Raw genomic sequence first — 24,631 nt, 5'->3', positions numbered from 1 at the left:
GCAGGTATTTGAGTAAATGGAACGAGGATTGTGGAGAATCATGAAATTGAAATGGTACGAACGTTAGAAATGGAGATCATTTTTCTAGGAACAAAGTGTATTGGCGCTTATGAATTAGAAGAATTAGGGATTAGAATTAAAAGTTAATGTTTGGAAGGATATTTTACTGCTTATAAACATCTTCAACTTCTTTTGATGCCTACGTCAAGATAAGCCTGTTGACTACAACATCACTTTATAGAATGTAGCTATCGGTGTGCGGAAAAATGTATTATACCAGTAGTTTTGGTATACATGCAGTATACCAAAATTATTGATTCATTGAAAATTCATGATTTTCATACGATATACGAAACCATATACAAAGATAAAAATATTCTTCGAACTGTGTGAACTTCTGGTAATTATTCTTTCTTATCTTCGGTAACAACATCTAAATTAATTTAGACGTTCGATCTAAACGAAAGCACTATGTACTTTATCTACATAAAGCTCCCTTTCCTTGGTTCCTCTTTTGGGGGACAAGAATTCGATTTTCTGTGCATTTCTAGCACATTAACGTAGTCAAAGGATCACACCGGTATTCGAGAAGGTCTGTGCCAGTGGAAATCGAAGTATCCACTTACCTATCCTCGGCCTCTGTTCTTGTTTTTCCTCTTTCTATCGTAGATCGATCGATGAAACGGAGAAGAAGCTACGATTCGAGAAAGGTTAGATACACCTCTTCCAAGTATCCGAGTGCGCCACTGCAGCAGCAAGCAATTTCGTAATTTTTCTTTCGTGACTTTGTCATCTTCGCTTTGCTATTCGTCGGGTCGAAATACAATTTCCCCGGCGCGATGGATAAGAAAGCGTTGGCAAAAGAGAGACGAAGACGAGTGCTCTCTTGAGTGTAGCAGCATAGTCCTTTTATCGACGTGTCTTCGAAGAATTTTCAGAATCGCTTTCTCCCGTGGGAAGCTCTCCCTCGCCATGTCACACATATCTATCTCCACACGTGTGATCGTGTGCGCTTATGCGAGCTTGTTCCTATGGTGTTCATGTCGATTCGACAAATTTTTCCAAAAAACCACTTTCTCTCTGTGTAGAATGTAGAAGATTTTTTAGGAATTATCTCTCATATATTTTTTATTCATAATAAAATATTAAATAATTAATTTATATAATATAGTATTTTAGTTGAGTTGTTGTTATTTTTCATATATTTTTATGTAAACCTGTTCGCATGGTATTTATACTGATTTGACAAAATTCCTGAGAAACCATCTTTCTTTTGTGTTGAGTGAATTTTTGTTAACAAAGTTTTATCAAACCTTGAATCATAAGGATCTCAGAAGTCAGTTAGTACAGGCGGAAGAATTGATGTCTAATTGGAAAGAAACGACAATTGCACTCACGCTGCTTTTTGGTAATTTCCAACTCTTAATAAAAGGAACGGCGAAACTTATGAAGTTATAAAACGAATCTATAAATGAAACATTTATAAAACGAAAACTCATGAAATGAAATTTATGAAATGAGATGAAGCTTGGAGTGAAATTTATGAACTATATAATAATTTTGTTTTTCATGTTAATACAATAAAAAGCAAGTTCCATGGACTATAATTAAAAGCGTGAGAGACAAATTAAGAAAAGAAGAAATGAACAAGGCGTTACTATAGAAGCGATGGAGGTCGAGTACTATTTGAAAAATTGTATTTGAGAAACGGTCGTGCAAACAGAAAACGGTGCTTTTATCATTAGGTAAACAATGGCAGCTATAGAGCACGATCCGCGATGCCACAATATCGCCTCGATATCCTGTAAACGACAAACATCTGTGGGATAATAACTGTAAAAGCTTTGGGAAAGCACATCTCAGAAATCTCTGCCGCTTCTCGGCACATTGGATTTCTCGGAAGAGAAATTTTCGCCTCGAGCATTCCGAATATCTCCTTGATTCACGTACTCGTCCTACAAATCTGTTATATACGTGCTGTACAATGCTATAAAAAGGATGACGCGCGGAGAAATATTTTGCAATCGTTTTAAAAGCTTATTTCTTTAACGTTTTCGTTAAATTTTTCTGTTTAAAGAAATAATAATTTTGTATAAATAACAAGTTTTTATTGCTTTCCTTCTTTCGAAGGAATTGAAATCTACGTATTTCATAGTGTGACATTTTGCAATCTAGCAGAATAAAATTAAATTTTGGCACACAGTATGGTCACATGATTAAATAAAGTTTATTGTAAATCAATCATAAGATGTTTCGTAGTTTAAGAAGTGATATGTCTAGTGATCGAATGAGAAAAAGCGAATGAGAAAACTATGTAGACTAATCTCATTTTGCATGAACATTTCGCTGGAAAATATAAATATTATCGCAAAAAACGTGTATTATCTGCTTCAACATTTTTTAATCATTAGCATAGGAAGAATAAATATCACCGTTTTAAAATTAAAAGTTACAATTCAATTAAATTTTACTTTTACAACGAAACTGCACGCTACTGTACATTGTTCAATAGGTATTTTATTATTTGGATAATGTTGATCTTCTAAATCAACTTCCATTTTCAAATCTCTGCTTTAGGTTTTTCGCGATATTAAAACAAATATTGACAAAATCGTTTATTTGTTTTCGCTTGTGAAAAACAATATAAACTCAATTAATTATTAATTTGTTAATAGTTAATTTAGTTACGTTTTCATTCGATATTTAGTGGATATTTTTGATTACTTTTATTAATCTGTTAGACACACTGTCCTCTAATAGATGTTTAGATGTTAGACATTTTATTCTATTTTTTAACTTCAACGATATCTTCCATACGTGGCTCCTTCTGATCGTAAACATTTCTTGCTAGAATTCCTCATGGATTTTCGATCGGTTGCAGATCAGAGCTGAATACCATGGTAATAATTCGAAAATCTTGAAACCATTTTTTTGTAGTATGAATAGGAGCATCGTCATGTTGGAAAATTGTCTTTTGTCTTCCATCTCAGTTATGAAAGCCATTAATTCGCCATGTAACATCCCCCATGTCTTATTATGTTCAATTCACGCTTTATAAAAACAATTTCACTTAACATATCCAGCTATGACCTGTAGTTTCTTGAAAATATCGAAGAAATAATGCAGAAAATGTGTTTGAGTTTATAATTGAGGAGTGTTTGTAAACAAAGCTGTAAGTGCAAAAATAGAAAACTTTTAATTTTGTATTGGAAAATGTTTCACATATCAATGAAAATACCGTGGTATAGAATTTAAGCGCAATTCCCTTGGTATGGAGGAAATGATAGAAAAACAGTTAATTGTTTCTTGGCCTTTGTTTATATCATCTGGCTAAATGAATGAAACATTGAATTTTCTTTGCAACTGATTTTATTTACAACAGATTTTGTTTACAACAGATGTACTTTTCTTTTTCATGAATTTGGACTACATTAACGGATAAGCTTTCTTTCCCTCCCGAAAAACTTGTTTCTTGGCATTTTCAGCGCTCTTCGATTACTCACAGCACTCTAAACAGTAGAATTTTCCTAAAAATTCTAAGAAATTCTTCAAAAATTCTCGAGAGAGACACACGTGTGAACATTCCTTAAAATGCCTTAAAATTTGCCATCAAACGAAAAAGGCAACTTGACTATAGAAAAGTTTAAAATGAAATCAACTGGCGAGAACGAGATTTGTCATTCGCGCGAAATCGCTTTCACGGAGGGCACGCCGGCTTTGGTTTTATTTTATCTCGGGGTATTAGAGCACGATTGCCTCCGAAGCCGAAAATTGCTTTGACCCGACCCCAACCGTGTCTCCGTTCGTCACCAGACTTCATCCATCCTTCGACCATTCTCGAAACATCCCCATGGATCAATTGATTCTCTCCGTAATATTTCTTCGGGACTCGAACTTGCTCTTCTATGGGATATTAACAAAAATCAGGGACCTTTGTATAAGAATCCGTTTGATTTTCAGCGGTTGTTACGCGAAAGTAAATATGAACAGTGTGTCAGCGTCGTTGCTTGGCCCTTTTTTACCTTCCTTGATAGGCAAATATCATAAATTTTTATCTATCTTTGCAAACTCACAACATTCGTTACATTAGTTTGATTTATGGTGAAGTAAGGTGTTCTGAGTTATTTCGAAGAATGCATTGTGTTATGTTGTAAAATATCAAGCGTATCTAGAAGATAATATCGCTGAATCTGAATTTAATATCTACAGTGACTTACTGAAGTATAATACTTGAACACTTTTATGAACATACACATTACTGTCTCTGTTATACGAAACATTGAAAAATTCCATTGCACTTTTTCACGACACGTAGTTATCATATTGATAAAGTTTGAGACCAATGCTGGAACGTACAGTACGTACCTACGTGGGAAATAAAAAGTAAGAAAATGTTTATTGTAAGTACATATATATGTTGCGAAAATCATAAATGTATTTAAACGATCAATTAAATATTTCTTACATTAATAAACCTCAGTCCTAATTTTAAGACTAAGGATCTAAGACAATTGTTTTAAATAAAAAATAAATAATTGTATTAAATAACTGTTTTGTAATTTATACATATATATTAGGTCGTCCGAAAAGTTTCTTTCGTTTTATAAGGAAGTAATGGATGCGCAAGATTTTCCGTGTTATATTATTTTATCGAATTACGTATGATACATTTTGTTCTATCAAACTAAAGATCATAACGTTCGAAAGATTAGGTTCCATGTTTGTATAAAGATGCGTTGTAAAAGACGTGTCTGCAAGAGAAAGACACTTTCCGGACAAACTAATATATATATATGTACATTTCCATATTGAGTGTCATTTTTATCGATATAATGTAATTAAATTTCAGAGAGTGTTACACAATACATGTAAAATAATAGTCACAAAAATGTTCTACTTTTAAATATGCATATATTCTTCTGAATTTATCTATTACAATGAATTTATTTGATAATTATTCAAAACAATAGATAATACATAATACATAAACCGAGTAAAATTCTCATATTCATTGGCAGGGTACGCATACATACAGACCTACGTTAAATAGCAAGCGTTCCCAATGAACTTGTGGCTGGGTACACGGACGACGAGGACGTTGAAGATCTCTAGTGTGTCCCACATAGCGGATCTGAGATTACTGTGATATTTATTTCTCCCTTTGTATAGACTCTCTCGCTGCGACAGAACGAACCGGTGTGGGCATATATACCTATATCAAAGAACTCTCGGGAATTAGATATCGTAGACTCGGTGTAAGATGCTTTTCCACGGCTGATCCTCCTTTACGTGAATGCGGATTTCTCCGATGCTTGAATCCAACCGCCGTTCTACCCTAACCACCCTACCTTCTTCCAGTTCTTTTCTTCCTTTCTCTGTCTCTTTCGACCCGCCACCAAGCGTACTCCGGTAATTATGCTCCTTTCGATCGTGATTTTGATTAAACCACCACATAGGCTAAATGGTCTGGTTGCCGTTGCTTTTGCAGTTTCGTGAATAACGAATTAATTTTTGAGAAATTTAAAGAGACACCGGATATTACAGGTTTTGTTTTACGCATAAAAATATAACGACGCCTATAGATATTGATTTTTCATGTAATAAGAGCATCGTTGGAAACCTAACGCTTGCGTTCTTAGTACACAGTCATTAATCTTCTGCACTTTTTATTAATAAATGGTAAATAAAAAATATAGAATAAGATTGTCGAAAAGAGGCGATACGCTTTCGAGAAAATGGAACTAAAAAAATACGAAGTAATTAATATTAGTGTCCAGATACCTATAGTTAAGTATTAATCTTTGAACACATGTATTTCTTTTCGCGAGAACTTGCTTTAACTATACCTTTGGAATTATCTAACTTTTTACTTAAAATTTAATTATCTAGCGCTGGAAATATGTCTGAGAATTCATGAATTAGAACCTCCTTGCATGATAATTTATCAATTAAGCAGAACCTTCAACTTGCAACCAGATAATATCCATCAGGCACCTGTTATAAGAATGTCAAAAATATAGAACCCAAAGACTCGAGTACAAATTGAATGCAAACTCCGCCTTCATATCAAAGGATCACATCACCGACATTCTAAATTACCCAAAGAAACTGAGTTTTACCACGAAATCTAATTTAAGAATAACAAGGCGAGATGGTCGCTAATAATTCAGGTGTCAATGCGACATAAAGCCGAAATAAAAAGAAATGTATCTGTTGATGATATTAATAAATTGGCAAGTTATAAATTCTAACAATTGAAGATTATAGACCTTGATTCTACAATCGTACAGTTTCATGTTAAATAAAATAATTTGAAACTTAAAAAATTCCATTCGATTTATCACCGAAAACATTGCTATCATTCAAACGCTGTCACAAACATATCCAACTTGTAACCTGTAAAATGTTGTCAATGATATTAATTTAGTCATGCAAGGGGGCTCGGTATGTCATAACGAAATATCTGTAACTTTTCTTCATTCTACGCAGCCGTACTCGCAATGATCTCTCTTCGGCATCAAGAGGATCGTGAAAAAATTTAAATACGTCAAGACCGTTTTGTATCACGAGAACCAAGAAGGACAGAGACCGGAAGTAAAAGAGACGAAGAGACTGTGGACGCGTTCCGGTGAAAGGAACAGAAAGTAATATCCAGGAAATGACCAGCGTTCAGTATCCAAAGCGAGATTTCTTTTGATCGGTAGCGTCGTTCAGTAGCGACGTCAGTTTTTCCAGCAGACTTTTCCGGACCCTTCGTTTAATAGAGAATTGGTTGCCCCGTTGTCTATTGATGTTGGGCAACTTATACATAGAAAGATTGAGAAGAGAAAGACGTCGTAGTCTTGTACCTTGTCAACACGACAGAGAACGTGGAAAAGGCCAGTCCGGTCCAGTCTGTTGGTCGTTTATGCATTTCCGCTCGGCTGGCTATCGAGTGCTCTCTCGTTTCGTCGCCTTGCCCTCAAAGGAAACCACATTACAAAGACGGTCAGCCTCGTCTAATGATGTGGTCGAACTTCTGTTGGACCAGTCTAGAATCGACGTGTCTCTACATTTTCATTGTTGCCGCATCTCCGAGCACTTTGACTTTTCACACTTCTCTCACTTAGCGTCCTTTCACGGAACTCTGCTCTTTTGTTGTTCTGTTTGCTTATTTGCATGCTGCAAGGGATATTCGAAGGATCGTAAAGCGTCAATGCGTAAAAGTAATATCTATTTTTGTTGGTCAGATGGGTTTATGGTTATTCGATTCATGGGGTTGAATATCAATTGATCGATAGTAATGATTAGATTAGTTGTTATGTATTGTCATGCATGTGTATATGTCTTATGCTTCCTTTCAGCGTGGAGTATGTCGTTACAGCTAACGTAAAGGTCAGGTAAGTCGGTAACAAGAAAAGGTAAGGGAGGAAGTAAAATGAATTGTGTCTAACAGATGATTACGTTTAAATCTTCTAACATGCCATCTAACGTTAGACTTAAACGTAATCATCAAATCAGACACAATTCATTTCCTTATGTGCAAGGTGGACTGAATAATGTCAGAATTTGGCTAGTTAAGAGAGCGTATGAAGTGTCTAATTGAAAGATCCAGTGTAGTGTCCTGTACTATTGGGATTGCCATCTGAGTAGGTATGTCCGTATTTCGTACCAGTCTCAGTTCGTTGTCTGTCTATGAGGCTTTGAACTGAGGCTATTTCTTCGATATAAACTTTTGAGGCAAAGCACCAAATTAGGCAAGCATAAGTCCAAATAGGCTTTTAATTATATATAATAATTAATATATATAATAAAAAACAACGAGATATATTTATGAAAGGTGATAGCTGTACGATCGATGATTAGCGGATTTTTATGCAAATTCACATTTCTATGAATATAATTAAAGTTAAATAGGAAATTGTTTTATTTACTAAATATTACAGATACTACTATACTCTGAATATTTCATACTATTTTCTAAACTGTTTACATTCTCATAAATGCATAAAAATCTGCGGTTTAGTATAAAAATCTTTATGATAAGAAGCTTTTACTAACGTTGTACACTAATCTAGAATAATAACTTTGGTTAGTAACAAGTTCTGCGACTCAACAAAACTAGTCGAAATAATTGGAGGTTGGTAATTTCGTATCTTCAAATTGTGCTTTAAGGCGTGATACTTGTTCCGATTTCTTAAAAAACTATATGTGATCGATTTCAGAATCAGAAAAGGAGAACAAGGGTGGCGTGGAGCTACTTATGACCCAATCATCGTCGTTCAGCCGCGGAGAAGATTCGAATTTGCTGGTAGAGCTTCGTTTTGAAATGCATCCTCTTACCCTCTGTGCCTGTGTTGTTTTATCAGGTATCAATTATACAGGGTGTCCATGTCCTTCTTTCGGTCATACGTTGTCGATATATTCTATAGGTCGAGCTAGGGAAAAAATGTCATATAAAAATATTTCATTGAAAGCATTGTTAAAGAGATGTAACAAAAAAAAAAGAAGATGATAAATAAAATGGGCGGTAACGAACGTACGTTACAACAGTGCAACGCATGAATAGGTCAGGAATGTTCAACGGGTAATAAACGAAAACTTCAAATAGTAATAAATTCAATTTTTTATCGCTGCCAATCTTATATTGACAGGAACGATGAAGATTTTAAAATGGAATTGTAGTTGGAGTTACAGAAATATACGATAGCTTCTGAATACTATCAAATCTAAATATTCTTAATCTGTTTTTTGTTATAACTCTTTAACAATGCTTCCAATGACATACTTTTATATGACATTTTTTTTTCTTATCTTGATCTATGGAATATACTGACAATGTATAGCCAGAGGAAATTGGGACACTCTATATTCTTTCTCGAAACTAATATATCGAAAAATTATATTGGATAATAAATTTTTTCATAGGATTACATGACTAGAAGTTTGAATTATTTTTAGAATTCACCTTTTCAATCGATTTATAAGTACGTATAGTATTGTTTATAATTAATATAATGATATAATGAATATTAGTTCCATTAGTTTCATAATGAATATTTGTTCTATTTCCAAATTCTATTTTATATACGATCGAGCATTCCAATTAAAAAAAATGATGAATTTTTATACGGATTTAATATTCATAAAATTTTACAAAACTTAATTTTCTTACTTCTAGGATGTATATTTCGCTCGAAATAAATATAATACACAATATAAATTGTATAAATAATATTCTTACAAATATCGAAACATTTCTTAACATATATAAAATACTGCGGTTCTATAATTTGTATAATTTTTACATCAAATTTCACAATACTATACGTATACAAATCATGTCTGTTCCAAATTAATCCAACTTATTCAACTCAAACTTTCTCATAGCTTTTGAACTATCACTTAAAGAATTGTACATTCAATATTAAAAACCTCTAAACATACTTGTTGCCTATTTCTCCGTCGTTTACTCGTCGGCCTGTGTCTCGTGGAATTTTCCATCTTCCTCAATTTCGTCTTCGCCTTTCTCTCACTTAGAATCAGATTCTCCGTGAATTCTTTTATCACAACATCGATTCTTCGATTAAGCGATTCATCTGAATAACTGCTGTCCGTGTCAAAATCGTAAGTAGGCAGCAAATCCACTTTTCTCACATAACCTTTCCACTCCTCTCTAACCTTCTTCTCGCTTTCCTCGTTAGGTCGTTTGTTCGACGTAATTCGAAACTGATCACGTGAACAATCAGTTAAGGTTCCAGAATCTAGAGATTCGGTGATCAATTTAGACGAATTCGAAAAGTTTGGCGTTGAGTTCCGTTGGTAATAGCACACAGTGTAGGAATCCACTGGGATGTGATCGAAAAATTCCCTAGTGTCTTGTAACATGTTGTCGCCTTTGAACGAAACGTCATTTGAAAAATAATTGTCGTGGGACGATTGCAACTTTGATAAAGAAACGTCCCTAGCGGAGCAATACTCGATCGACGAGCTTGGACTGCATTCTTGCTCTCTGAACGAGCTACGATTGCAATTCAAGTTCGAATTTGCAAAACGGAATTTGTGAATGGAAGATGTACAGTTTCGGGAGGTTTGTACCGACTGTTCTGTCAATTCTTGCTTCGTTTTTGGGTGCTTCGTTGTCGATGCTGTCATCAGTATAGATTTCGGATCGTTGGGGTAAATATTATATAACGTGTATCGATAGTAATCATAGTGATTCATAGTAACTTCTGTAGAAGGTTGATCTATTTCTAAAATATCATTTGAATCCTCTGCATCGTGGAAAAGATCGTCATCGTGAAGCGAAAAATAATCATCATAGTCTTCTTCCAATCGTTTCTTCACGTTTCCAAGGATTATCACTTCGGAAGTTTTATCTTCGACCAAATAATTGTTCGATTTCCATGACACGTTTGAAGTTTTTAGTGAATTTACATTGGATTCAACGGGAACACAATTTTCAAGCATAATTCCTTCTTCGTCTTCTACACGGTCTGCACTATCTGTAAAATACGTGTCGTTGCAAGCTGTCGATTTAGATATATCGACGTCGTTCTCCATCCTGTTATTCAACATTCTTTGAAGATCATACTTTTTGTTTTCGCTTAAAGCTTCTTTTCTTCTATTATACTTTCGCAGTATTTTCGTCAGATTATCGCTGGCGAAATTTGTCACGCTGCTATTACTGAAATAAGTTTCTGGTAACAAATTAATATTTTTAATCGTTCGGCGTCTTTTAAGTTTGACAAATTTATTTTCTTTTCCACGAATTCTCGACAAATTCTCCGCATCGTATTTTCTCGGTCTTTTGTCTGTTGTGTTGTTTCCGTGTTTTCTCGATGCTATTTTCTTCATATACCGAGTTCCTAGCAATTCTAAATTTGTCTTACTCCTTTCGCTATGGAAATTCGCGCGGTCAGTCGCGAAGATTGTTTTAATGTCTTTAGAAGACGATGTGTTCGTTGAAACATGCTTTTCCGATTTTATAGGATACGATTTGTCCGTTTGGCAACAAACACTTTTCTTTGACTTTACGATTTGATTATTATAAGATCTGTTATATGTGGTACGACGAGAATTGTATTCGCTTTTCGATACGAATTTAGTAGATTTTTTCACCGTATAATCTGATTGTCTGTCATCGATTTTATCAGCAACGAACGTATTATCGTTACAAGCATCTTTTTTCTTCTTTGTGTTTTCTATAAATTGGCACTGATCGATGGGCTCATCGTCGCATGGCTCTAATTTGCAAAAATGTTTCTTCGAAAAATTGCAATTGTGTAATACCTCACAGTCACAGTGTGGTGAATATACATGCGTGCAATGTAGCGGTGTATGATGCGAAACGTAGGTACAGTAAAAGACCGGCTTGTAAGAAAAGAAGAAAACGCACCATGGATTACTACCAATTAAGTTGGGACTGGTTTTCCATAAAATGGTTTGATATCTGCAAATGTTTTTAATTTAAATCATTTAATTGTTGGACAGTACAAATTTAGTTATTTAATCGTATTAGGTGAAATAATAATATTTTCGCTCTATGAATAGTTCGTTATTGGACTTTGATTTGAGCAGATATCTCGAAATTGTGATTTTTGGAAAGAAAAAGAAACTACTCTTAGCAGGTCAATAAAACAAATTAAACTGAAAATACCTGTGAATAAAGCTAAGATATTGCATCAAAATATTCTTGATAATAGCTATGCCCCAAAATTGGTGAGTATTTTTATTATTATTGTCCTGATGATCCAATTTTAAACCGATCGTGACAATTTTCGGTATTTTAGGTATGAAATCCATACAGTCCTTTTTAACTGGAAACTTTTTGGAAATATAATAATCGTCAAAGTCTTGACTACTTAGGCGTTTTATGACAATTTCCGGACACCATCTTCCATAACTTGTTTTACGTGGGAGACAGTGATCGTATCGTTGAAAATCGCTCTTTATCCGATCGATGTAAAGGAATGCCATTCCAAATGTGTTCAATTTTCATTACTATACCGAAAAAGATATAATATAAACAGCTTTTCGTCTGGTTTTAAAAATGATTGATGTATATAATTATAATTAATTAAATCAAACATAAGTATGACCAATGATAATTGTTATAAATATTAATTAATTCTACAAATTGATCTGCTACATATATGGAAAATATTTTATGTAAATTGACTGTACTTATCAATTTTTCAAAACGTGCAAAATGTCCCTCTTTGTACTCTATATATTTTTGTATAAAATTTCGATAAATTTCTATACAATTTAATTTTGTCCTAAGTTAATTCAAGCTATATATATACATATATTACTATAAATATAAATTAAAGCTGCTGCAGTAATAAATTCAAATTTATTCAATATAATAACGTACGAGTCACATGGTCTTTTTATCTTTAGATTAAGAAATTAATTTATACTGAGTGATTGCTTGAACTTTTCAATGTAATCTGTTTTATCATGAATATTATAAATATGTTAATAAATGTGCTAATATAGCAGACAGCGAACACTTACAATGAACAAAATGTATTCCTAGTTTGGCATTTAACTAAGTTTGAGGTTAACCAGGAATGAATCGATGAAATCACATTTTGGCCATTATCAAATTTCCAACTAGGTGAATGTAATCCACTGTGACAAATGAATTTGCGTGGATCGTTTTGGGAGAATGCGTTTACATGAAATTCTGTATAATTGACCAAGAACTCGCTTATCAAATTTCTGTCTAATCCGAGAAACGTAAATAGTATAATATGACAGAGCGATGAAACAAGAAAATATACGTGTATCCCGCTATAGTATGTTGAAATTATTGACGCAATCTAGGACGGCTATTCGGAGCAGAAAATTTAAATTGCATCGAATAATTGGAAATAACAGTGATAAATGATTTTAATTTCATTGAAACTCACATCTAATTTGCGGCAAGATCGCTGTATTATTTATTACTATAGAAACGAATAATAACGATTGTACTCAATTCTCTTGGAAACAAAGTTTCACACATAATAATCGAGTAATTGAAAATGATAAACAATGTAAATTCCAAAAGAACAAAAATTGCAGGCTTTATCATTGAGAAGAGACGAAGAATGCGATGGAAAGATGTTGTGAGTACTACAATAATTTATTTTTAACTTTTGAAAGAAAAGATGATAAAAATGAAACTATAACGTAAAAATAAAGTTAATCAATGTAAAAAAAGCAGGTTTCAAATGACAAATAAGGAAAGGGCAAAAATTAGTATAAAAGAAATGAGCCGTTAATTCTTATCGAAAATCTTCAATCGTTTACCATTTTGTCTCCTCGATTATCGTGTTAGAGATATTTGTAAAAATAATCAATTCAAAACATTGATCCGAAAGCATAAAAGTTTGCAAAATGTTTAGTCATTGGTCGCGTGGTTGATTGTATCGAATCTTGTGAACTAACCTGCAGGGATACGCGCTGGCTAAATGCATTTGCGTCTCTGTAATCAAAGAGCCATTATCATGCTGGCAAAGGAGCTAATGGAGAGCTATGAAATTCCCTCCATGAAACTGTCGACGATCGTCGTGATGTTAAGTCATGTGTAATGGAATGCTTCATCACGTAGCCCAGGTAGTTAGTACACGCATTTAATATACCTCACCTCTGTTCACGTTCCTTTTCTGCTGTACCAGCTAAATAATTACGCACGTTACAACCCCTATCATGCACCGACTTATTAATTTTCCAAGGTAACAATGACATTTGGAAACATCTACCTAGCCCTCTTATATCCTGATGCTTCTCATATTTTTATCTATGTATCTAGTAGTAAGTTATAACTAAATATATTGTAGTATGTTTTCATTTTATCGTAAGTATGTGTAGTAAAATTTATCTACTTCATAGTATTTGCATTAAATACCTGGATGGATTAAAGATTAAATACCTGATGATTATCAATAGTAATAATAATCCGTCAAATAATATGAATTAATTGCATATTTAATGGGAATTTTTTCGCTTAAATTTTTGTAGTATATTATTAAATTAAATTCAAGAAGTATTAATTCTGGAATATAGAGTATCCGAAGAAGGAATGAAAAGGAGGCTGATTGCAAAGGCAAGATACGGAAATGTGGAGGAGGGAAATTGTTATTGGTTGGAACAGGGAAAAAGAAAATGTATTGTATGTAATTTAAAGACACGCATTTTAAGACACACGTTAAAAAACTGCTATAGACTAGATTCTAGAGTAGTAAGCTAGAAATAAAGGGCAAAAATATAGACAGCGAACTAATTGTAAGCCAAGGATAGATATGTGATAATATGTAAATTAAGTAGGAAAATATATATAGATTAAGAGAAATAAAGATATACATGTCTAATTCGTAGATTAGATATAAGAGGGGACGTGTGTGATGGTGTAAGTGTTGTATGGGAATAAGTGACAGTTGGATATATGTAAGCCAAGTCTTTCTTCCAAGTTGTGAATTTGAAAAAATAAATGAATATCGTTATTATTAAATAACTTACGTTGTTAATAAAACATTTATCGGACTATTTTTATTACTATTGTTATACGCATTTACCTATTTTCATTATATAAAACTTAGTTACATAATCCAAAATCGTAGCCTACGATTAAAAACTAGGCAAAAGTATTATACAGTTGAAAATACTTTACCAATTTACATTTACCTTAAAAGATCATCCTACATGATACGATATATACAATATTTCCTTTGCATCTTTGTTGTTATTTCTGTATTCAGAGGTAGGATCACAATAGCTATTATTTTATTCTTTGGATAAATCAATCACACCGTTCTGAGCCGAAAAACCTTTATTGCTCTTTTTTACATGGATTAAGGATAAAAACAAAAGAACATCTTAAACCTATCGATTAAATCTATCGGTTGTATCTGGAACTATCTTCTAGTTATAGAAGGCGAGCGCGAATTCACGTTGTCATTTTCAACAATTTTTAATCAGATAATTTGTGAGTAATTTTCAATAGAATATAATTTTTAATCATAGAATAAAATGTATACAAAAGAAGTATCTTGCGCCATAAAGAATAGTAACATTAACAGGCATGTATTTTTCTACATTTTCCCCTTTGTATAATTGAAGTTATCAAAAATATTGCATCACAATGTGCAAACGCAGATGATAAAAAGGTATCAGGATTCTATCGTTCACGGCAGAATAATCCGTAGCGGGGCTGAAAATTTCGGACAAGTTGATTTCGTGACGAAGCAACAAGTGCAGGATGGAATGGGGGATAGCGGAAACGAGGGTGAGGAGGTAAACGGAGGGAGAATGGGAGAAAGAAAGGGAAGCAAATGGAACACCGTGAGAGGAATAGCCAAAGTAGTACGAGTAAAGAACTGAACCGGCACGAAATCACCTGACTTTGATAGGCGTGCGAGCCCACTTTTATTTTACAACATAATCGTATTTCTTTTGCATCACGTAACCACTTTACAAATGAATTAACGCGATTGATATGCGATTAAATTAAAATACGTTCTCTGTATTTCATTTGGGTCTCCATATAACATGTGTGTAGGTATATGCTGACTAAAATGAAAGCAATCTATTATTTTAAATTTAAAGATACTTCTTTTATTTGAAGGTATAATCATTTTAAGATTAAAGAATTCATTTATAAATACGTTCCTTGGTAATTTTGGCGTGAAATGACGTTTCTGATGTGTCACTGTATTCTCTTATATGGAAGAAAACGCATCGCTTTTCCATCAATCGTAGCTTTTTCCATAAATTGCGAATGTTTACGTATTTATGGAAAACGTGAAAGTATACAAATATACAGAGCGCAGACGAAATACTGTAGGTCGAGGTACTTATAAATCATTTACTGTATGAGTTCTTTAAAGAGTAGCCATAATGTCTGCACATACCCAACGCGTTGAATAACAAAAGTTGACAGCTGTACAATTTTCAAAGTAATATTGTTCAAAGCTGGAAACTTGATAGCTGCGACGATAGTTTTCTTTTTAATACTTCACAGCACACGATAATTATTGTAACTACGAGGTATATCTTAGCATTGAATAATTCGTATCACGGAGATCGTAGTGCTTAATAAGTCAGTTCTCTGGTCTTACTTAAAACGATGATCATTCTAAAACTATTGTGGTTACAATGAATACGTGTGACGAATTAAACATTTGAAGACCGAAATGAATACACTCGTAAGAATCTATACATATAGATATTTTATTTCCATGATGTATTTACCAGAACGACAGTTTGATAGAATACGCATCCAGTGTAGCCATAGCCTTAGAATATAATGAGCAAAGTGTTAAGTATATAAGGAACAACCGAACACAGTAGAATGGCCGTACAATAATCAGACGCTTTATAAAGCTATGGACTAGTTTTACTGTTCAGATCTGATTGGTATTGGTATCACAGTATAGTAAAATTGTCTTGACATAGTCTTAAAAATAGGGAGCATGTTATTTTAGTGTTTATTTCTTATTGAATGAAATAGGCACATATATCAATGGATTACCTACATACAGATCAAAAGACGCCTCTTGTCCCTACATTATTCTCCATTAACTACTTTTCTTTCATTTTCAATTCGTAGTTTCTATAAAGTATGGAAATTCGCTCTTTGGTTTCACCTAATGGTTTGTTATCAAATCCTACAAGCTATTGATTGTCATACTGGTACTTCGTGTTTCAGCGTGAACGCGATGATTGAGGTATATTACGAGCCCTAGGGGCGTAACATACAATACAACAAATAGAACACGATTTCCCATTATCATCTCACATCGAAAAGTGAAATAAAGGACGTATATTCTGAAGTAAAAGACATCAAGGCAGGGGTACCGCAAGGAAGCGTCTTAGGCCCAATATTATACACATTATACAGGGCCGACATACCAACATCTACCAACAGCAAAATACTGACATTCGCGGGCGACACGGCTGTACTAGTCAGGCACACTAATCCATAAACAGCAGCCACATTACTATAAGAGCACATCACAAAAATAGGAAAATGGCTACAAGATAAACAAATAAAAGCAAGTTAACAACAAAAAGGCAAGTTAAATACCTAAGACTCCACTTAGGTACACAACTTACATTGAAGCAACATACTAAATCAATTATAGACAAAATACGGATAAAAAAGAAGACGAATGTACTGGTTAACTAGTCGAAATTCTAAACTCAGCATAGAAAATAAATTAAAAATCTACAGAACGATAATAAAACCAATTTGGACGTACGGAATACCATTTTGGGGGACAGTAGCAATGAGCCACATAAATAAACTAGAGTAGCTACAATCGAAGATACTGAGAACAATAATCAACGCCCAATGGTATATCAGAAACGAGGATATACGCAAAGACCAAACGATCAAAAATACCAACGATCAAAGAAGAAATCGGCAGGTACGCAGGAAAATACAAGGAAAGAACAGCAACACATCCAAACCAGCTGGTTGCTGAAGCGAGCAAAACTCTCATAGAAAGAAAACTAAAAAGAAAACACACCACTGACCTCACTAAAGAAATGAAATAGTGAAACTCGAAGATGGTATCTCACTGGGGATAGCCAACCACATGTTATTTAGCAATTAAGTTAGAAAAATTTACCAAATGTCCAGCTGGACAAATTGTAAAGTACAAATTAAATAATAATAAAAAAGAAAAGCATCGAAAAGTAGTATCGTGAGCAGATTGTCTAAGAAATATCGGGTGAACCATAAACAATGTTGCGAGAAAGCCTAAGTCCCGACAGGCGAAAAGGGTCTGGAAACTTCAATGGGCCGAGCGGGCCCATCAATGTGTCGTTGGTTCTTCAGTTGAATAGTTACGCGAAAAAACGGTCTACGTGACCATGGTCGCGGACGGTTGTGGAACACGTACGTGGTGGAGCTATGAGAAAAGACAAAGGAATTCTTAAGGGAGAAAGACGAATTAACAGGCAGTCGTGAATTGAGAAGTTAGTGTTATCAGCATTGTCGAGGAGGATGGTCCGCGTGAAAGAGAGCGTTGGAACCGTGGTGAAGAGAGTTGTGAATTAACTACTTAGTTGTCTTAGTTATAGCACATTACTGTATTTAGTTCATGTTAAATAACCATCGTTTTCTGTTTGATACATTGTAAATAGATCTATAGATCAATAAAATTAACATATAGGATAGAAATCATTGGAAACCCTAATTTCTAATATTTCTAAATAAATGAAAATATTCTACATTTACTATAGTTACTAAAAACATGAAAAGAAAGTAATAGCTGCTGTCACCGAATTAAACATGAATTACACGTATTATTTTCTTCCTACCCTTCCATTTATAATGTCCAGTATAATGCTACATGGTGTATTAGATTAAGAATGAGGTTACGCTTTATATCTAAATAGAATCACTGAAAATATATCGAGCGATTATGAGATACGAATATTCCCAAATAAAGCAACTCTTGAATTAGTTTAAAGCAAGAAATAATAATTTCTCTTCTCTGCATACATGAAATCTTACCTTTTAAAGTCATATCTTTTTTTAAGACGTTTCTTGATTTATCAGAAGAAAATATAATTATTGTTAGTAAGTAATTGTAAGTAGTACTAATTATAAATAAATAATATGCCACTAAGTATAATGTAAAACGGAAATAAGTATAATTATCACTAAATGTTCATATAACTTTAACACAAGTCCAACGCAATAAACAGATACTGTTCCTACTGTTACAAGAATTGTTTTACTTTTGATGTCTTTTTTTTTTGCTTAAAAATTTTCAGAATCTAAACAATCCCTTTTCTCCCCTGGTTCCTTTCCTTTTTTCTTTATGCGGGCGATGGATTTCTCGAGATAACAAAAAAAAAATGCAGCACCGTTTCTCACGACATTCAACGTTTAGTGAGCAACCAAGCTCGCTACAAACGAAATGTGTTCAGACTTTTTATCAGGATCGACACGGCGCAAAGTTTGAGGACAAATGCTTCGTGCAACCTCGCTCATGGAAGAAGAAAAAAAAAGTTTTCCACGGCACGAGATACCAAGCCGAGTGGTGCAACCTCGGTTTACTTCGTTCCGTGTCATTCGATATCTGCGTTTCGATGTGGTGCGCGCTTTAATGATTCCCACGACCAAGTGGATCTCAATTATGATATGTATGCGCTTAACCTCTCAACGAGCTAAGTTTTCTTCGGTTCAACCGACGAAAATTATGAAATCTTTTCGTAGTTAAGAGGCACGAACGATGAAAACGAGTATAAAAGGGGAGGACTGGAAAGGGTCTGTACATTCAGGAGAAAAAAAACGTCGTGTAAACGAAAGCAAATAATATTTTCATGATCCGTTTGTATATTTAGATTGAACATTATATTTTTGAACAAAGGAAAACTTGAATTTTATAGACAAACGGGCAAGATGTTGAAAGAATATTTTGTTTTATAAAACATGCAGGATGTCTCGAGTCTTTCTACTTATCACAGGATTGATATATTAATTATTATATTTATTTATGTATTTTAATAATGTCATTTTATCGATCTTATATTTTCTAGCTGTTGTTCTTATCTTTTTATTCTCATTTACGGCTTCAAATATAGCATCTCCAAAATTATCCAGGTGAATCTTAGGTATAAATTTACACGACGTCTATTAAATTCTACAAATTTTCGTCATAATTTGTTTGCTACAGATAACTATCATAGATTGGAGTTAGATTGCTTTGAGGAGGTATAATATATATTATATATTTCATATTTCTCAAATCTACCCAAACATACAATCTTAAAACAATAATTCGATTAATCTGGAACTGAAAGCGTCGAAAGTTGGACTGTGTAGTATTGAACGCATTATACGTAAAAATAATTGATATTCCATAAAAACCAATTCCATAAAAGCTTACACCTCACAGTAAGAAAACGCACATCCTCCGATAAAAAAATGTCAGATCAACAAATTTGTTTGAAACAAATACTACTCAGATCGCTCTATATTGTAACATACGATTCTCTTTTATCCATTAGGTGGGAAATATGAAAACTCTGTACGGATTTTCCAGTCTGCCCAATATGTCTTTTATATGATAAAGTATATTTTACAATTAATACTAAATATCATCAAAAGACGCGACTATTCTTGTCTTTCAGAGAATAAATTTTATAATAAAATTAAAATAAATCCTTTACACTAATTCTTTTCATACACCAGCTGCTATCATAATACTTTTTTATATAAAATAAAAAACACGTCGACCGATGTATAAAATGTTGTTACAATGATAGGAGTAACTATGGTCGATATTAAGAAATTCACGATAAGTGAAACATCGTCTACACGAATGTAGAGCTGTCACCAAAAAACGAAATTCTTCTGATCGTCGTTATTTCTTTTGACTAAGGCGTTCGAATAAAATCTGTATCTTTAAACAAATATATATTCAATGAAATACTTTCATACGACAAATATAAATTAACCATACGTATCGTACACGCGTATCTTTGTTACTTTTAATCAAGCGTTTATCGCAATATGAATACGAAAGTTGTCGAGACAATCACAGGTTAAATGAAATCATATTTACACGAATCGTTGCGTTAATCTAGCGATCCTAAAATATTCAAACGTATCCATTGGATGTTTTTCAACAGCAGCAAAATTGTTCATTGCTCGGTTTAATAGCAGGTTTCTGGGTTAGCCAGCATTTATACCGCTCGCGGCAGCATTGTTCACGATGTTATCCCTATTTTCTTTTTTCTTTTCGTTATCTACATCGGCTCGTTCAATAAATTACAGCGTACAGGTCGGAGAAGTGTAAGCGCGAATAATATAGTCCACCCTCGCATGTAGATTACGTATGCAGAGCGTAGAATGGTTGCAATGCCAAGCGATTTCCTAAGAATTTGCTAATTGACTGCTCGTGCTACTGCCACCGCTCGCGACACTCCTTTATTCGATACTTCACGGAGTTTTTTTACAGTCGCCGTTTCTTCTAAGGTCACGAAATTGATTCCTGTCGCCTTTAATATCACTCACATTGCTGGGATATTAACGGTAGATCGGTATTTCGGCCTTTATATCGTTATAAGACAAAGATATTTTGTGAAAAACAGTATTATAGGATAAGTATTAAGTTGATAAATGCACACACGTTCATCGTTCATAATGTTTGATTTTAACATCGTTTATCTTATTATCGTTTGATCTTTTATATTGGGTTGGCAACTAAATGATTGTATTGACAAAATCCGCAATCACTTATTTGCCAACCCAATATTATTCTCGCTGTTGGAAAGTCAAGGAAAATTAATCGATATCTGGATTTCTAACTTTTTCAAATGTTTCACTTTAAACTATTACAATTCGAAGATATTTTATTAAAAACAAGTCAAATTTAGTGTTCATTCGTTTTACTGCCGCGAATAAAACATCAAGGAGTTTAAAAATACTATTTCAAATAAATTCTTGGTATAATTCTAGGTTCTGAAACGTCCAATTGGATATTTCATACATTACAATCCAATACATTTCAGAAAATTATTTCACGTTCTTATGTTTATATTATTAAATCCTTATACTTTTCAATATATTTTTATAATGTATATTCTCAATACATTTTTCTATAATTTTCCTACAGGTGAAAAAGAATAAACGCGAATGCACTGTATCTTTGAGACAATCGGAAGAAAAGTTAGAGCAAAGCTAACGTAACTCGTAATCGAACATTTTATCAAAGATTTGTCTAGATAGCTCGGTACACTGCGCGCGAAAAGTGCTAACGTATCAGAAGGATTATTTAGAATGCAATGGTAATCCATTTAAATGTACCTATCCATTACCTGTTGTAATAACGTAGTTCGTATATTCAGTTTGTGAAATAAAATATGATATGATCTTATACATTTGATCTAAATATAATGTAAACATGATCTAAACATTTGTTCTTCGATAAACACGTGTCAGTAGTTTTTCTACTTAATATATTACATTATATTTGATACAGTAACATTTAATATTTGATATTTAATTTTTTATATGTTATATAACGAATGGAGAACCAATATTCCCCCAATTTACGCTATTCTTCAAGCATCACAATGTTCTCATTATTCTCCATTCCACGACTGCCATTTACCCCAAACCGAACCTGTACCGATCTAAAGAACCCTCCACTTATTTCAAGTAAAAATTTACGTCGCAATCGCCTGAGAAGAACAAAGGACGGAAATAAAACAAACCTTCGTCAATCCTGAAAATACAAAGAACCAGAACATCGAGTCTACATTTATTTACACTCCGATTTAAAAGTTTGGAGCCTGTTAGAATTTCACAAGGAACAATAACTTCCTTAAACAAATATAAATATTCCTTTATAATATCGATACTTGGTCATTTTCACTTTCTAATTAATTATCTTCATGATGATTAGATGACATATTTGTGATTCTTTGGGTTTCAATCGTGTCGTTAGAATATCAATATACTTTGTTCGTTAACGTGATTGAAATCCAATCGCAAATATATAATTAATAAACTGCAAACATTCACGCGATTTTACGTTTTCACGAACATGATTAAGAAAGATAGATTCTAAATAGAAACTTTTTTTTGTAGGTACTACATATTTGATTAATTTTTGCTCGCCAATTACAAAATGAGATCGATTTACACCGATTTTTCAATCACATTCGCACTCTTGTACCAACGGTTAAAGAAGAAATCGGCAGGTACGCAGAAAAATACAAGGAAAGACCGGCAACACATCCAAACCAGCTGGCTGCTGAAGCGAGCAAAACTCTCATAGAAAGAAGACTAAAAAGAAAACACTCCACTGACTTCACCAAAGAAAAAAAAAAGTCAAACTCGAAGATGGTATTCCGCTGCGGGTAGCCACCCACATGTTATTTAACAACTAAGTTAGAAAAATTTACCAAATGTCCAGCTCGACAAACTGTAAAGTACAAATTAAATAATAAAAAAAACATTCACATTCGTTCAATCTTAATACACATTAAATTATTATACATATACTTAAACTTACTCTTAATTATTATTTCCACTTATCTACCTGCTCTACTCTCTCACCCACCCTCTTTCGTACGTTTCTTCTTTCCTTCTATTGTAATCATTACCACCTAATGACAAAATCCGCAATCACTTAGTTGCCAACCCAATAACTTCCTCAACCATTCTGTCATCTTTTCTTCATCTAGACTTTCTACGATTTCTCTTGATGTCACTGTAACTACTAAATGTTAATAATATGCGCTCTACTTTGGACATTTTATATATTTTAACACGTCAAGTATATGCATGTCGTGATTTTTTTAAATCTTAAATTTCCCAGAAATGCATAGGCAGTCTAAGGCAAAAACTTTTTAAGGCAAAGAAAGATATTGTAGTACCTGATAGCACCACATAATTCATTTCATGGGGAAGTGCTTACAGATACATAAGCAACAATTGGCAACAATTTAAATATGTTGCTTTATTATCGAATGGACAATATGTTTAAATGTGTAAAAAATTATAGTAACAATTATTTGTTTGTTTTCTCCAAAGAATAAGGTGCATCGTACTTTTGAGCGTGAGTGTATGTAAATCGCTAAATGAGTTTCTTTCCCAATCATCCCTAAACGAAGAGATCAGGATCAGTGTCTGTTCATTATCCGGCGAGCTCATCAGCGTCTTCATCGTAGGTTATCGCGAGCTTTTCAATTACAGAAGAACGGCCCATTGTCTCGTGGAACCCGTTCAGGCATTCAACGGTACTTTTCGATGTTCATGGGTTCCCATAGAGAGCGAGCGACGTTCCTGTGGGAACGCGCTTCTCAGCGATGTGCACAACCATCGATTCCTGTGGGAAATATCTTCACCCTCGTGTGCCCGACAGATCGCTATCAAAAGGGGCTTCATGGTGTGCAAATTGGTTTACATGGCCGGTGTTTCAGCTCTACTCGTCGGCAGCATCCCCATAAAAACGATGCCACCGCCTAGTGGCGAGTTTCTAGTTGGGATGAGCCGACACGTGCTCGAAATATTACTGTTCAACCAAATTAAAAAGCAGTGTCATCGAGATACGTAGGTCCTGTGCTAGTATTTATTGCACTACGTGCCCGCATTATAGCGAACTACGTCGGACATTTATGGAGAAATGGATCCATGTTCTCTCAGTATGGCAAGTTATGGCGAGCTGTCCAATGTATGATTAGTAGGCGTTTTAAATCAAATTTAGGAGATGTGCGATAGGAAATTTTGTGTTACATTCAACAGTTAGTCTTGTTACATTTAGTCGTCCAAGACTAATAAGATAAAATGTCCCAAGGTAACTATTAAAAAGCTTGGGTCATAATTTTGTAGACACTACTGAAACTTGTTGAAACGTATGTGTTGCATACTTTTCTAAGAATATTTGTGAGAGTTTGTCATACTATTTCCATAGGATCCAGTGTTACTTACTAAATTCTATATTCTAATTATAAAATTTTGTTCAAAGTGAGATCATATGTATGTCATATGTATGTAATTGCTATTAAGTAATCCAACAAGTGTAAATGAAAATATCGAAGAATAAATTATGTCGAAATGAGATATAATTTGGAAAAGAGTTGCAAGATTAGGAATATTTTTATTCAGTCGGCTGACGTAACGAAAAGAGTAGGA

General features: G+C 33.7%; 1 protein-coding gene and 2 long non-coding RNA genes across 4 annotated transcripts in view; 1 reads left to right on the top strand and 2 right to left on the bottom strand.

Annotated features, from left to right (window-relative positions):
- Nucleotides 1–7,976: 7,976 nt before the first annotated feature.
- Nucleotides 7,977–10,466, bottom strand: LOC138183334 (uncharacterized). Of its 2 annotated transcripts, none has more exons than XM_069120062.1 (2): nucleotides 9,427–10,466; nucleotides 7,977–8,417 (listed from the first exon to the last, which is right to left on the bottom strand). In XM_069120062.1, exons 1-2 carry the CDS (start codon nucleotides 10,447–10,449, stop codon nucleotides 8,406–8,408), a joined length of 1,035 nt encoding a protein of 344 aa, XP_068976163.1. In that variant the 5' UTR covers nucleotides 10,450–10,466; the 3' UTR covers nucleotides 7,977–8,405. The 2 variants fall into 2 exon arrangements, with proteins under 2 accessions (XP_068976163.1, XP_068976162.1); XM_069120061.1 differs by having other exon boundaries at nucleotides 7,977–8,331.
- LOC138183336 (uncharacterized) lies at nucleotides 9,967–11,899 on the top strand. Its single transcript, XR_011174039.1, has 3 exons — nucleotides 9,967–10,069; nucleotides 11,501–11,700; nucleotides 11,772–11,899. It is a non-coding gene; the product is annotated as an uncharacterized LOC138183336 (long non-coding RNA).
- Nucleotides 10,954–24,631, bottom strand: part of LOC138183335 (uncharacterized) — a 70,655-nt gene continuing 56,977 nt past the window's right edge. Inside the window, exons 4-5 of the long non-coding RNA XR_011174038.1 lie at nucleotides 11,639–11,982; nucleotides 10,954–11,431 (exon numbers count right to left, since the gene is read on the bottom strand). This is a non-coding gene — a long non-coding RNA (uncharacterized LOC138183335). The remainder of the gene's footprint in view (nucleotides 11,432–11,638; nucleotides 11,983–24,631) is intronic.

This window comes from Bombus flavifrons, chromosome 9 (genome assembly GCF_040668555.2).
Source record: "Bombus flavifrons isolate JBK064 chromosome 9, iyBomFlav1_principal, whole genome shotgun sequence".
NCBI lineage: Eukaryota > Metazoa > Arthropoda > Insecta > Hymenoptera > Apidae > Bombus > Bombus flavifrons.
The sequence above is the reverse complement of the archived record's forward strand: the minus strand, read 5'-3'. Positions and strand labels throughout refer to the sequence as shown.

Excerpts from the sequence above, each read along its gene's own strand:
- LOC138183334 (XM_069120061.1), bottom strand. The coding sequence starts at position 10,449 with ATGCTTGAAAATTGTGTTCCCGTTGAATCCAATGTAAATTCACTAAAA. Across the intron at positions 8,332-9,426 it reads GACGGAGAAATAGGCAACAA|GCACAGAGGGTAAGAGGATG; the intron begins GTATGTTTAGAG and ends AAAACAACACAG.